The following is a 15,508-nucleotide window of genomic DNA, read 5'->3' as shown; positions in this document are numbered from 1 at the left end:
TAAATAAATAAATAATTAAATAAATAAATAAATAAATAAATAAATAAATAAATAGATAGATAAATAAATAAATAAATAAATAAATAAATAAATAAAGAGTAAAGATTGTGAAATTTAATTTAAACCGAATACTTACTCCCCATAATCATGGATGACTCATCCCCTAACCCTGTTTTTTTTCCCCAAATTCTTTAACACTCCCCAAATTCCGGCATTTCAGGTGAATCTTGTCGTTAAAGATGAGGAGTAATTAATTCCCTACACCAGGAAAAAAGGGAGTCCCTCCCTCCTGGAGTCCCTCAGTGTGTGAATAATTTTATATTTTAATATAAATATTCCATATTTTGATATAAATATTCCATAATTTAATATAAAAATTTCCTATTTTAATATAAATATCTCCTATTTTAATATCAATATTCCATATTTTAATTAAAATATTTCATATTTTAATATCAAAGCAGATATTTGTTAGAGAACCAAGGCAGATTTGAGGCACAACCAGCTGATTTTGGACACTTTGGGTGCCTTTCCGTGCTAGAAAAGGCGGGCAGTGACATCTAGTGACGGGATTTTAGAGGGCAAGGCAGCAGGAAAATTTTGTTTTATTCTGTTTATTCTATTATTTTATTCGTTTGTTTTTATTCTATTTCTTTTATTTTATTTCTTTTATTCTATTTCTTCTATTTCTCTTATTTTATTCTATTTTTTTTAATTTATTCCATTTATTTCCTCAATTTATTTGATTTCTTCATTTTATTTATTCCATTTATTTTAGTCGATTTATTTATTCCAATTTATTCCAATTTATTTTTATCCTATTTATTCTTTTCTTCTATTTCTTTTCTTTTATTCTATTTTTTTTAATTGATTCTATTTCTTTTATTTCTTCAATTTATTTTCTTTATTCATTATTCATTCCATTCATTATGTGCCAGGGACAATAATCTATTGAAATAAATAACCAATAATTTATTGACATTCATTCCATAAATCGGTAATTAACAATTAATTTATTGAAAATAATAATTTATTGAAATGAATAATTATTGAAATGAATAATTATTGAAATGAGTAATTATTGAAATTCATGGGCCCACACACATTTTAAAGAGGTTAAACCACCTGCACTGGTGCTCTTTAAACTGCTGGAAATTATCTGAGCAGATGCTACAGTGCAAATATTTTTTAATTTTTATTATTTTACAATAAATATTTATAATTGTAATAATATTTCTAATTATTTTAGTCTTTTTATTCAAAACAGAACCGGACCTGATGAGTTTATTAAGGTTTAATTTTAAAAACATATTTTTTTACCCGGACCACAGTCAAGTTTTTGGTCTAAAAGCCCCATTTTTTCTGACTTTGTCCTGGTAAAAACGTGGAATTGGGATGGGCAGGTTCAGGGTTAAAAGCAAAGAAATAAATAAATAAGAAAATCCAATGTATCACCGAGTTATTGCCGCTAAAAACAGCTACAAAAAAACCTGGAAAAGCTGCTCCTGGAGAAGTTTTCTTTTCCCAACAAACCTTCCCACCCTCCCAGAAGGACCAAAAATCCACTTATTTCTCAGAAATGAACCCTCGAGGCTCCAAGAGATCAAACCCCAATTAAATCCCATTTTTTGAGTCTAAAACCATCATTTGCACGGCCCAGAGAGGATGGAAATATCCTGGTGGAAATATCTGGAAGAAAGTCCTGAGAAAGAGCTTCCATTTTACCCTTAAATATTCCATTTATAGTCGTTCCCAAAGTGCTGCTTTTTTTGCTCAGCGAGGATTTTAATTTAAAATTTTAATTTCAACTCACTCCTGTCCCACAGAGATGTTTCTGGATGGCTCAAAATCACCTTGATAAGTCTGTCATGGGTCACACACAAATCTTTTCAGGGAAAATAGAAATATATTTTAATTAATGGGGGGGTTTTTTTGCTGTTATTTTCCACATAAAACCATCCCAGAATTATTTAGGGTGGAAAAGGTAGATATATAAATATATATATATATAAAATCTTTACTTTATATATATATATTTTTTTTTTATTTTTTTTTTTATTTGTGGAATTTTTGGGATTGAAATCCAAGTGCTGCATCTGCAATAAAAGGATTTTTAGTAGGAAAAGTTCAACCAGTACCAAATATATATATATATATTATATTTTATATATATTTATATATATATATTTATATTTATTTATATATTTTTATATAAATATATGTATAATCTTTATTTTTTTTTTCACTTGTGGAATTTTTGGGGATTGAAATCCAAGTGCTGCATCTGCAATAAAAGGATGTTTAGCAGGAAAAGTTAAACCAGGACCAAATATATATATATATAAAATCTTTATTTTTTTTTTTATTTGTGGAATTTTTGGGGATTGAAATCCAAGGGCTGCATCTGCAATAAAAGGATGTTTAGTAGGGAAAGTTAAACCAGGACCAAATATATATATATATAAAATCTTTATTTTTTTTTTTATTTGTGGAATTTTTGGGGATTGAAATCCAAGGGCTGCATCTGCAATAAAAGGATGTTTAGTAGGAAAAGTTCAACCAGTAGTACCAAATATATATATTTTTATTATATTTTATATATATTTATATATATATATTTATATTTATTTATATATTTTTATATAAATATATGTATAATCTTTATTTTTTTTTCATTTGTGGAATTTTTGGGGATTGAAATCCAAGTGCTGCATCTGCCAATAAGAGGATTTTTAGTAGGGAAAGTTAAACCACGACCAAATATATATATATATAAAATCTTTATTTTTTTTTTATTTGTGGAATTTTTGGGGATTGAAATCCAAGTGCTGCATCTGCCAGTAAAAGGATGTTTAGTAGGGAAAATTAAACCAGGACCAAATATATATATATATATATAAAAAATCTTTATTTTTTTTCATTTATGGAATGTTTGGGGATTGAAATCCAAGTGCTGCAGCCCTCCCACGATCCTTTAGGTTGGAAAAGACCTCTCAGATGGTGGAATATCAAACAATCCCCAGAATTCCTGGATATTTGTCCACATGATGTTTTCCAGGTTCTGGAAGCTCAGCTGCAAATCCAACATTTCTCCATTTCCCAGCCATGAAAAATCCCTTTTTTTTTTATTTTTTTGGAGTGAGAGAGTCAAAGCAACACTGGGAACAGTTTCCATGGATCCAGTGGTGGGGTGGAAATGGAGAAAACCCAGAATATTTGGAATAGCTGGGAAACCAGGAATCTGCAGTTCTGCCCCAGAAGTCATGGCCTGGCCATTAAAAAATTCCCTAATTCTCCTGGATGTCACAGGACCACCTCAAGTTTCAAATGCCATTTAAGTAGCTTATTTTTCCTGTACAGAACACATTTGGCAGGAATTACAAATAAATAACTCACATTACAGGCATTGAAGCACATATATACAGACAACACTGTGGCAAACAGACACTTAAAAAGAAGAAAAAAAAGTTAAAATCCAGGGAAATCTCCTCTGATCTCGTTAAATTCCTGGCTTGGAAGAGGCTCCCTTGGGAAAAGCACGTTGCCTGGCAGTACCTGAGCATGCATTAGGATGGCCACATGCTGTAATAAATTAAGTTTTTCCTTAATTTCACTTTGTTTTTCGGAGGAAGTCAAAGATTCCCTCGAATTTTCACTTCTCTTAATCCTCGATAATTTTATTAAAATGAGAATAAAAAAAAAAAAAACAACAAGAACAAAAAACCCAATACTTGAGTCCTTTGGTATGAATCGCTAATTTTGTTGTGAAAATAAAGATATTGTTTGTTGGTTTTTTTTTTTTTCCTTTGTGTTTTGCTTTGGAACAGAAACGGTGTGAAAGTGCAGAGTGCAACAAACAGTAAAACTGGTCCTTAAGGGCGTCCCTGGGGGAAAAAAAGGACACTTCAAAGAGAAAGAAATGTAACATTTTTACACAGAAAAGCAAAAAAAACTCTGCCTGCACTGAAAGAGCTGCAGCTGAGGGAGCTCTCTGGGAGCTGGAAAAAAATACCTGTGGGTGTTATATATTATATACATCTATTATATCCCATTTATGGCTGTGTCACTTGAGCAGTTCATTCACACCTCCTATTTTGAGTTCCTTCACAAGGTGCTTGTTGGAGGGGAGGAGGGAATTCACCCAGTCCAGCTCTGGGCACCTAAATGTGACTTTTTACACTGAAAACAGAGAGAAGGTTCTCAAACAGGAGTTTGCAGGGTGGAGGAACCTATTTCTCTTTATTTCTTTTAGCTGAGGGCAATGTTTTTTGGACTTCCACTGCTAATTTAGATGAGAACTAATCCAGAGCAATATAAATCTGAATTCTACAATGCCTTGCAGCAGTGTGAGATATTTACTGCTGGAAGGGAAATGCTTCCTCACACACAGTGTGAGAACCAACCCCTGAAGGCTCTGCTGAACTGTCTGCCCCTCAAAAAAAAAAAGAGAATATATTCCCTACCTGCCCAATACCAAACTCACCCACCTTTCTGAAAGCTCTGGAGCTGCCAGATTTAATTTAGAATAATTTATGTACACGTTGACTTTAAAACAGCAAAAAGCTTAGAGACAAGTTACACAGAAGGTCTAAGAACTCCATTCCTTGCCAGGAACACTCTCCCTTCCCCCAGCACAGGTATCCCAGGTCAAACTGGTCCCTTTTCCTGCCCGTGCCAACAACCAGCCCTGTTCCCTCTGCAACAGCAGCTGACTTGCAGCTCTTTTGCTCTTCCCAAACTGACACTTCTTCCTCGCCAGGAAACAGCAGCAGGCTCTGTTTTCACAACCTTATCAACAGCACAAAGGCCTGCCATTGATCTTTAGCAAATAAATCCTGGGAAAAATCTCCCAGCAACTTTTCTCTCCCCATATTTTCTCTGCTATCCGTATTTCGCCTTCAATCCTGTCACAGGAGCCTTTCCATGCTTTCTGTCACCTAATCCTGTGGTTTTTTTTAAACACCTCTCCCTCCTGCCACGTCAGCAGCTCTCTCGGGGAGTTTCAGGGTTTCATTGACATAATGAGTCGTGCAAAAATCTCTTTTTTTTTTTTTAAAGAGTAATTTGTAACCCCTGGTTACTGGGATTCTCCCCAGGTGACAGTGAGTCCATCAGCACCCTTCCCTCAGGCTTTTCACGGGATGCCATCCTTCCTCTGGCAGCACTGCGAGGGGGGCACCCCCCAGTCGTACATGTAGGAAAGCCGGAGCTTAACCTCCTCCTTACAGAGCTTCCCTTCCTTAGCCAGGGTCTGGTGCTTCTCCAGCATGTCCTCGATGCTCTGCTTGTGAGTCACTATGTACTTATTGTTGCAGCCCCGCGACTTGTACTCGGTGTCGAAGCGGGGGTCGTGCACCCTCTTCACGTCGATGGGCGCCAGCCAGACCCCCAGGGACACGTCCTCGCTCTGCCACATGTTCAGGTAGTCGCTGCTGAGCCGCAGGTACCGCACCAGGTCGGCGGAGATGACATACCCGCCGCCCAGCGCGTAGGGCAGGTAATAGTCACACAGCACCCAGGCGCTCTCCTTCCACTTCCCCCCCGACTTCACCCGGCCCCGGCCCGAGAAGAAGCCCCAGTAGAGCCGCCGCGGCTCCTTGGCTTTGAGCTCCTCCACCAGCACGTCCAGGCGCACGAAGGTGTCGTCGTCAGCCTTGAGGGCGAACTGGAAGTCCAGGTGCAGGTCGAGCCACACGTAGGTGGCCAGCACCTTGGCCGTGAGGTTCTCGTAGGAGTCGCGCAGCTCCGGCAGCAGCAGCAGGTCGCGGTGCCGGCTCTGCTCCAGCTCCAGGCTCCGCAGCTCCTCCTGCCCGAGCCCGGCCGTGCCCACCACGAAGCGGCTCCACACGCGGCCGCGCTGGGAGCGCCCTCCCGCCGCCATCCAGGTGCTGCGGATGATGCTGCGCCGCTCGCTGTACTTGGGGCCGCTCATCACCACCACGGCCACCAGGGCGCTGCCCTCGGCGCGGGGGGCGGCGGGCGGGGCGCCGCCGCGGCCCGGCCGGCTGTGGGGCAGCGCGGCGGGGGGCGCGGGCAGCGGCCGCAGCCCCTCGGAGGTGCACTTGGCGAGGTAGAGCAGCACGGCGGCGCACAGGGACAGCCCGCCGAGCCCCAGCGCCGTGCGGTGCCGGCCCAGCCGCCGCAGCACCTTCATGGCCGCCGCGGCCCCCTCACGGAGCGCGGCCACGCCCACGCGGTTTAGGCGGGAACGGGGGGGTGTGTATGTGGGGGGGTCCGTACGGCCGCCGCGAGGGGACAAGATTCTTTGCGGGATGCTCACCGCGCTGCGCCCCGCACAGGGGGATTCATGGCTGCTCCTCGCTTTCTACCCTTTCTCACCAACTGAGCCTTAGGAGAGGTTTCTTTCAAGAGCCGCTTTTAGGCGGTGCCGCCCCCTCTGAGGGGGAGGTGGCTCCTGCCCTCACCCAACATGGCGGCCGCCCTCATCCAACATGGCCACCGTGGCCTCACGCTGCGCGGTGACGTCGTTCCGCCATCTTCCTTCCTCCTCCTCTTCCTCCCCCTCCTCCTCTTCCCTCAGAGCGCCCGGGGGCCCGTGAGGGGCCGCGAGGGGCTGAGGGGCGGCCGGGCCCGCCCGGAGCCTCCCCGCGCCTCTCACGGCGCTCGGGGCCGCGTCCTCCTCCCTCCCGAGCGCTCCCCCGGTGAGTGCGGGCGGCTCCTCCCGCAGCCCCGCGGGGCTTGGGGCGTGTGGGGAGGTTGTGGGAGAGGGGGGGGTTCGGGCTCTCCCACGCTCGCGCTGTTGGATTTGGGGCGTTTTCCCTGGATTATCCCACATATCGCAGGATATTCTGTGATTTTTGTGGTTCTGTGACAGGTCCGCCGCGGGGTTGCGCTTCCTGCCGCTGTTTCCTGCGTGTTTCCAGCTCCGCTTTCTCTTGGTATCAAATCGCGTTTCCCTCACTCATCCCTCTCCAAAAAGACCTTTAATCCCTTCCTAAACAGCTGTCGTGTTGGGATCTCTGGGACATTGCTGTGCTGCCGTGGCTATTTCTGCGTCTTGAAGGGTGTTCCCTTCCAAAGTCCTCTGCCGGCTGAAAACCAGCACCTTAATTCCATGTATTTGTCATTTAAAGGGCTCTTTTTTACTCTCTCACAGCAAATACTTGTGTATTTGTGTGTAGGTTCTTCCTAATTTATACTTCCGTGTAGTTTTTACTACACATGGTATACATATTATACATACTATATTATATATATTTATTTAGTGTATATATATTACATATATTTATATAGTGTATATATATCACATATATTATGATGTAGTATATTTATGTCTCTGTGTAGATTTTTTATACTTATATATTTATATTCTGTGTAGTTTTTTATACTTATATATTTATATTCTGTGTAGGTTTTTATAGTCATATATTTATATTCCGTGGAGTTTTTTATACTTACATATTTATATTCTGTGTAGTTTTTATACTTACATATTTATATTCTGTGTAGGTTTTTTATGCTTACATATTTATACCTGTGTGTAGTTTTTATCCTTTTATACTTTTTATACTTGTATTTTTTATACTTTTATATATTTACAGTTGTGTGTAGGTTCTTCTGAATTTTAGGTGTTTATTATTTCATATTATTTGTGTCCTCATGTTCCAGAATTTAATTTATATGTTTTCTCCTTTTTGTTTTTAGATCATTTAACTCGCAGTGATTTCATCAGCCAGTATTTTGAATTTAAAAAAAGGACAAAATGATGTCGAGACAAGCCTTCCTGTGCAGTCTGGGCTCTCTGTATTTATCCCTCCTCTTCATCTTCCTCCTCATGGATGTTTATGCCAGGCCTGCAAATAATTCTGTGCTCAAGGAGAAAGCGGCTGATGGGAAGGATGAGAACGAGATCCTGCCCCCAGACCACCTGAACGGGGTCAAAATGGAGATGGACGGGCACCTGAACAAAGAATTCCATCAGGAGGTGTTCCTGGGGAAAGAGATGGAAGAGTTTGAGGAAGATTCAGAGCCCAGAAGAAACAGGAAGAAGCTGATGGTCATTTTTTCAAAGTAAGTCGGACGGTGCCAAGGGCAGGGAAAGAGCAAAAATTGGGGTGGTTTCCTGTAATATTGACAAATGACAACGATGAAGGGGGGAAAACCTCACCCTTTAAGTGCTGTGTTTGTGTTTTGAAGGTGTTAAAACCCCAGGAATTCAGCAATCCACAGGCCAGCCTAATGAAATATAAGTGTTAACAAAGGCAGTTCCTCACAATTCAGAAAAAGAGAACAAAACGTGAGGGTGAAAAGATTAAAGTTTTCTTTTAGAGCTTTCTAAAAAAGTTCATCTATTTCTTTACTTGGTTTAAAAATATTTACTTTAAGACCTTTCCTAAAGCACTTTTTGGTCTGGGTCAGGTGTTTGGAGGTCAGTTATTGTGCTGGAGATCAAACCCAGGGTGTGTTTTTAGACACAAGGTGGCACAATTGGCTTTATTTGCATTTTTGAATGAAGGATTAATTTCCTTAGAGCAGCTCAAGTTACATTGGTGCCCTCAATGCTGCTGATTCCACGAGTTTTATTTTAATTTAGGCTGGAATCCTTTATTATGTCTGTTATTCACTCACTTCACTGGTAGGATATGTAAAAATATTAAGATTTCTTTGCTGTTTTACATTTAGTGGAAACATTGTTAGTAATTTGGGAAGGACAATTTACTAACTCTTTAATTTCTGCCTGTTTGTTATGAAAGAGGTTTCTTAGGAAGCTTAAATTAATTGGATTTAAGATCAATTCCATTCAGATCCTTAAAATTACTTTCCCTCAGATGATCAGATTAAAAATGTAGGGAATCATTGTGGGGGCTCTGATTGTTTTCTAGACATTCTCCTAAAGGCTGAAAGAGAAATCCTGGGAAACTTGTGTGAAAATCCAAAGTCCTGGGCTTCCAGATGTTCTGGAATTGCTGTTGGAAGGCACCAAGACAACAGACACAGCGTGGTTTTAATCAATAAAATTTATACAGTGAGATTCCTCAGTGGATGAAACAGGGTAAAATAGTCCATTCGAAGCATAAATTATTATCTAATAAGATTAGTGAAAATAAAGCTGGGACACGAAAGAATTGCTCCCCAACCTGTGATTTTTTCCAGGCAAGTTCCATGTGACTGAAACACTTGGTAATTCTGTGTTTTGCTTCCTGGTGTCGTTCTTTGGATGAAACACAAACCAGCTCTGAAGTGATTTATGGGCTCGAAAAAAAAATTGGCATTTTTGGGGCTCTGGGTGAGACCTGGAAGTGGGTTCTTGATAATGGACCTTCTGGAAGGTGGCCACAAAAATCTTGATTTTTTTTTTCATGGCTTGTTTTTGAGAAACTGGGCTGCAAGTGGTTTATTTTTATTTTATCCCTGTGTAATAGAACCCTTACTGTAGGAAAAAGTCAGTTATCCTGCAAAGTGCCCACTTGTTTCTTACTCAGAGGTGCCACCTGTGTGCTTTCGTGACCTAAATGAGCAAGAAATGGGATGTTTGTTCCCTCCCTCTGCAGTTCTGGGGTGATTTAGGTGGAAAGTACAGCTTGGAAGTAGAAAGTTTGATAGCTTTGATCTAAGGAAACCAAATGTTAAATGTTGAGGGGGGGGAAATGCTCTGGTTTAGTCTCATTTTTATTGTACCTGGTGGGTGCAAAATCACCATCTTCTTGCTCTTGTCACCAACACTGCTATTTAAATATAGCCCTGGCATGATATTTAAACCCCTCTCAGAACAGTTTTATTGGGTTTTATAAGACTGGGGCTGTTCTTTGGCTCAAGCTTTTAACATTTAGCTGACATTTAAGGGCAAATCACATATTTAAGAACTTGAGTTTCAGTGCTAACACTTCAGTGATAGAGAGATAACAAAGCAAGAGTCGAGCTGGGGGGTTTTTATTATGTTTGGGGTTTGTTTTTTCAATTGAAGCAGAGTGGTTTTGGTGTGCCTTAAATAGGTCCTTGCCTCTCAAATGTTAGTGGTGGCTTTTCAGTTGTAACTGTTTTGAATAAATATTTAAAGGTGTGCTCAAAAAAAAAACCCCTCCAAAGTGGCAAATGAGTGAGTTGGTGTTTGCTCTTCATCCGTAGTTTTTATGTTCTGAATGAAATCAGCATTAATGGAATTGGAAAGCAGTTATTGGTGGGACATTAAGGAAAACGGGATTGTCAGGTTGGATTTTTCCTGATGGATTTTAGTCAGGAAAAAAAGCACATCCTTGGACAAAGCAGAGCCAGACAACTTGGAAACCTCGTGGAGAACAAGTGTTAAATGTGTTCAGAATTAAAAACTCTCAGCTGTGACGTGTTCCCAGAGTTGGAGGTGTAACAGAGGAACCTTGGTTTAATAGGGTTAATTCCACTTAAAAGTACTACAAACTATAAAATAGTTTAAAGTACAAGTTTATTCATGTTGTGTTTTCATTGTTTGGGATCTGGGCAGACACAGGGAGGCAGCTCAGCAATAAACCTGAGAGAGCTTGGAATATTAAAGGGGAAAAGGGCTTGGAAAGACAAATGGAGAGGGAATTGTTGGCTGAGAGAACTTTGGAGGAGAAGTGTTTGCAATCAGTGAAAGCCTGGAGCTGCTGGCAGTTGTCAGCTCTGAACCAAAGGAAATGAGCCAATATTCCATTTGTGATGAGCTGTGGTTTCCTCCCTGTGAAAAATTGCCTCAGAAACATAAATGTGAGTTGACTTGAGCAGAATGTGAGTTAACTTGACCAAAACATGAGTTAATTTGCAGGGAAGTGAAGGATGGCTGAATGGGTTCCACTGAGGGGCAACCAAATGTTGCAGTTACTTTAATTAGGCAATAAATTGCTCACTTCCTGCTTGTTACTCTGCAGTTCCACCAATGTGCAGCTTCTCAGAGAGGGTTGTAAATGTTCTCAGCCTGCTGAATAAAGCAATTAATTTAGAATCTAAAAATAGATTGCACCTTTCCCTCCTCAATCCTTAAATCTTGGACAAAGTAGAGCCAGCCAACTTGGAAAGCTCGTGGAGAACAAGTGTATGTGCAGAACCTTTAAATGTGTTCAGAATGAAAAAGTCTCAGAGTTGGAGGTGTAACAGAGGCTTTGCCCTTCCTCCAGGGTGGATATAAATAATGATAAAAAGATTGGAGCCAAGGAGATGCAGCGCTGGATCATGGAAAAGACGGATGAACATTTCCAGGAGGCCGTGGAAGAGAACAAAATGCACTTCCGAGCTGTGGACCCCGATGGGGACGGTAAGAGGAGCCATTCCTGCATCTCCTGGTGTCCAGAACTACTCAGAGGTGCTGTGCTAACATCCCAAATCCCTCTGGGCTGCCCAGGATCCCAAGTTTTTCATTCCCACACCAAGGAAGGGGCCGTGCCCCAGCCTGTGGCTCTGAGCTCACTGCTCTGTCGTGTCACTTGTGGTCACAGGGCACTGGAACAAGAGGCTCTGTGGGGATGGGGTGACAACAGTGACATCACTGATTGTTTCCACAGAGCCCAGACAAAAAGAAAAGTGAATCAGGTGAGAGTTTTCATCTTGCCATTCATAAATCTCAGTCTGCTGCTTGGGCTGGACCAAAAGCTTTGGGATGAGTTGGTTTTTTAGTCACAAGTTCATCATTTTTAACCCTCATGCCTGACATCTGTCTCCTCCTCACAGGCCACGTGTCCTGGGATGAATATAAAATTAAATTCCTGGCAAGTAAAGGCTTTAATGAAAAAGAAATTGCTGAGAAGATCAAAAACAACGAAGAGCTGAAAATAGATGAGGAAAGTAAGTGCAGACTGGGGTGTGTTGGTTTTTCTGTTATGTTCCTAAAACCTGAATGTCAAAACTGTTCCTAATAGGAGAGGAATGCTTTGGTTGTTCTGCTTGTACACAAATATAGGATGTGGGAGTCATAAAACAGAAATCCTGCATTCTTTCCAGCTGGAACGTGCCATAAAAATGGCAAACTTTAGCAGGAATCTCCCTGCTCCCTAATTCAAGAAGTGTTTAAATTTACCATTCATTAAAACACGAAGCTTTTGCCTTTCCCTGCAGGAATTAGTCACTGAAAATGGGGTTTATGTGACACTTTCCACTGATCAAAAAGCAACTGAGATGCAAATGGGAGCAGGGAAAACACCTGGGCAGTGTGGTTGGGGTGCAGTTTACAGGAATGCTCATCAGATAACACATCTGCTGAGTCAGGCAAAGTGTCTGCAGCAGCACTTCTCTACCTGTGCTACCCAGCCTTATTTGGGAAAAGCAAATTACTGATCTGCAGCTTCCTGGGCTGAGAGGCAAAGCTGAGGCTTGGGCTCTAAAGCAGCATAAAAGTGCTTTTTTTTGGAGGGTCTGTTTAATGAAAACCACAGGGATGTTCAGAGCTTAAGGCCTGTTCTGAGCCTTGAGCAGGAGCACGGGACACTTTGGATGCCAGGCCAAAATTAGGGGCACCACTTGAATTAATTTATGCAGATAACAACAGTTTTAGCTGGTGATTGACAGTTTTAATTTAGTTTTAATTTCATTGAAGACTAAGGCAAGGGGAGTTGAATTAGGACTTCTCACATTTGGGGCTGGCTACCTTGGAAAACCATAAATTATTCTGAGTTAACTGTGTCCTTGATATAACTAAAACTTGCCAGTTACAAACTTGCCCAAGATTATTAAATATCTTCATATTAAGACTGAAGGATTTCTTTACTCTTCACAGGAATATTCACTGAAAACTTCACTCTAAATTCCAGCTCTCAGCTCAACAAATGTAGATGTTGGGCTGGTTTTTCCTCTTGTAACTCAGCAACCAAAAGCCTTCAGGAGCTATTGAAGCCAGTTTGTTAAATTAAATTAAAAAATGATAATCTGAAGGCTTTCAGGAGGTTTTTAAAGTTTTGAACTCGTAAAGTTTTAAATTGTTAAAGCGTTCAGGAGTAACTTAAGACAATTAAATGAAATAAAAAAGTTATTAAATGAAATTTAAACATTTATTTTATTAAATAAAAAATATTTATTAAATAAAAGAATATTAAAAAATATCTGAGTGATGAATAACACTCAGAGTGTTTGAAAACTTACTGAGAGCAAATACTTCAGACTTGTGTTTCAGGGTATTTGCAGGTAGCAGGGAGCGCTGCAGGCAGAGTTTTTTCCAGTGTGTCATTTAGAAAATGCCTACACGAGGCAAAGAACCCCCTGTGCAGGTATCTCTTTTTCCTGTGGCTCTGCTCAGGCCCAAGCTCACGCCGTGTGGGTTTGATTTCAAATCAGATGTGTGGTTTTAGCAGAAACCCGGGGGGGGTAAATTCTGATTCTCGCTCGAGTCAGGAAAAAAACTTCACTGCAGTGGTTTTGTGCACGGTGTGAGAGATGAAAGAAGTGGGATTGTGAGATGAAATGAAAGGAGAGAGAAGTAAAAGGATTTTTTGCTGCTGATTTCTCTGTTGATTCACGGGAACTTCGACTTGCATTTGCTCTTTGCAGCAAAAATGTTTCCTTTGTGTTAAGTGACTGAGACATGGGGAGGGTTTGGGCTCGTGGAGCATCCACTGAGTGTCAGGGCAAGGTGTGTTTGAAATGAGATTGGATGTGACAACGGCTTTAAATGTGGTTAAATTTGCAGCCCAGGAAGTTTTAGACAACCTGAAGGATCGGTGGTACCAGGCTGACAACCCCCCTCCTGACCTGCTGTTGAACGAGGAGGAATTCCTGTCCTTCCTGCACCCAGAGCACAGCAGGGGGATGCTGAAGTTCATGGTGAAAGAAATCATCCGGGATCTGGGTATGGAATTTTCCAGGGGCTTCCTGGGAGCTGCTTCCCTGCACACCAGTTCATTTCCCTGCAAATTAACTCCCATTCTGCCCAAATTAACTCCCATTCTGCCCAAATTAACTCCCATTCTGCTCAAGTTAACTCCCATTCTGCTCAAGTTAACTCCCATTCTGCTCAAGTTAACTCCCATTCTGCTCAAGTTAACTCCCATTCTGCTCAAGTTAACTCCCATGCTGCTCAAGTTAACTCCCATGCTGCTCAAGTTAACTCCCATGCTGCTCAAGTTAACTCCCATGCTGCTCAAGTTAACTCCCATCATGTTTCTGAGGAAATTTTTCACAGAGAGGAAACCACAGCTCATCACAGATGGAATATTGGGTGGTTATTGCAGTGCCAGGGGTCAGGCTGGGATTCTGGCACATCTTGTTTGCTTGTCTTCTGACATGATGAGGTAAAAAAAATAACTCCAGGATTTGTGTTAACAGCTTATCTCAAGGCTAAGTTGAGTTTCTGGTTGTTAAAAAACAGAACATTAGGAGGATACTCTGAGTAGGAACATTAAAGATGCTCTGAGTAGGAACATTAAAGATGCTCTGAGTAGGAACATTAAAGATGCTCTGAGTAGGAACATTAAAGATGCTCTGAGTAGAAACATTAAAAATGCTCTAAATAGAAACATTAAAGGTACTCTGAGTAGGAACATTAAAGGTGCTCTGAGTAGGGACATTAAAGATACTCTGAGTACTTCATACAAACCAAAACAGCTTCTACTCCTTCAGCTTCTGCTTCTTCACTGCTTCACACAGAGCTCTGCTGCTGCAGGGTCATTGGAGCAATAGTAGAAAAGGTTTGCTGAGCATTAAATACTATAAAACACATTGATATGAAACGTTAAATATTATAAAACACATTGATATGAAACGTTAAATATTATAAAACACATTGATTTGAAGGTTTCATGAGGAGGGCATTGACTGCTCTGTACTCCCCCAGTCCAGCAGCCCTGTCACAGTCGTGACTTCCACTCAGAAAAGTGGAAATAAATGGTTGAGTTTTCCAAGAAAACTGTATTTTTTTAATTCAGAAGTGTTGGTACCTGAGTGCAGTGAGGACTGCTCAGAGCAGGCAGCCTGTCCCAGGGAGCTTTTATCATTTTTAATGGGCATTAAGCAAACACTTCTGAGTTCTGTGGTGGTTCTTTTGTAGATCAGGATGGAGATAAGAAGCTCACCCTGTCCGAGTTCATCTCCTTACCTGTCGGCACCGTGGAGAACCAGCAGGCTCAGGACATTGATGATGACTGGGTAAAAGACAGGAGGAAGGAGTTTGAGGAGGTCATTGATGCCAACCACGATGGGATTGTCACCATGGAAGAGCTGGAGGTGAGTTTCCTCATCATTTAAACCCCAACACTTTTAAAACACAGCGTTGAAACAGCTGGAGAGAACACAAAATCCCAAAATATTCCAATTAATAGCACAACCCCCTGGGTTATGGTGCTCTGTGGGGTTTGCAGGTGCTGTTATGATTTTACTGAAAGAGGAGGGGGAGTTTTCTTAACCAAACTGTTATTCAGGGCTTTGCTTTGAGGGGTTTTTTTTGTCACACACAACACACTGGTGAGTGTTTTTTTTGGGGTGCCTGAAAGCAGCCACGGATTTCCTCAGGTGAGCTGGGCAAAGAGGCACTGTGACTCAGACTTTCAGTTGCAAAAGGAGTAACTGCCAACCTAGAGATTCTTTTTGAGGGGAAAAAAAACCCCCAGCAAAA

General features: G+C 41.3%; 2 protein-coding genes across 2 annotated transcripts in view; one reads left to right on the top strand and one right to left on the bottom strand.

Annotated features, from left to right (window-relative positions):
- Positions 1-2,910: 2,910 nt before the first annotated feature.
- On the bottom strand, positions 2,911-6,154 carry B3GALT6 (beta-1,3-galactosyltransferase 6). Its single transcript, XM_017825803.1, has one exon. It carries the CDS (start codon positions 6,152-6,154, stop codon positions 5,135-5,137), a length of 1,020 nt encoding a protein of 339 aa, XP_017681292.1. The 3' UTR covers positions 2,911-5,134.
- Positions 6,155-6,546: 392 nt separating this feature from the next.
- SDF4 (stromal cell derived factor 4) overlaps positions 6,547-15,508 on the top strand; it is an 11,528-nt gene continuing 2,566 nt past the window's right edge. The window contains exons 1-6 of the mRNA XM_017825802.1: positions 6,547-6,662; positions 7,666-8,031; positions 11,091-11,227; positions 11,641-11,754; positions 13,589-13,747; positions 14,945-15,120. Coding sequence (XP_017681291.1) covers positions 7,724-8,031; positions 11,091-11,227; positions 11,641-11,754; positions 13,589-13,747; positions 14,945-15,120 — 894 coding nt within the window. The 5' untranslated portion in view covers positions 6,547-6,662; positions 7,666-7,723. The remainder of the gene's footprint in view (positions 6,663-7,665; positions 8,032-11,090; positions 11,228-11,640; positions 11,755-13,588; positions 13,748-14,944; positions 15,121-15,508) is intronic.

The sequence above is a fragment of the Lepidothrix coronata genome, unplaced genomic scaffold, assembly GCF_001604755.1.
Source record: "Lepidothrix coronata isolate B3197 unplaced genomic scaffold, Lepidothrix_coronata-1.0 Scaffold122, whole genome shotgun sequence".
Lineage (NCBI taxonomy): Eukaryota > Metazoa > Chordata > Aves > Passeriformes > Pipridae > Lepidothrix > Lepidothrix coronata.
The sequence above is the reverse complement of the archived record's forward strand: the minus strand, read 5'-3'. Positions and strand labels throughout refer to the sequence as shown.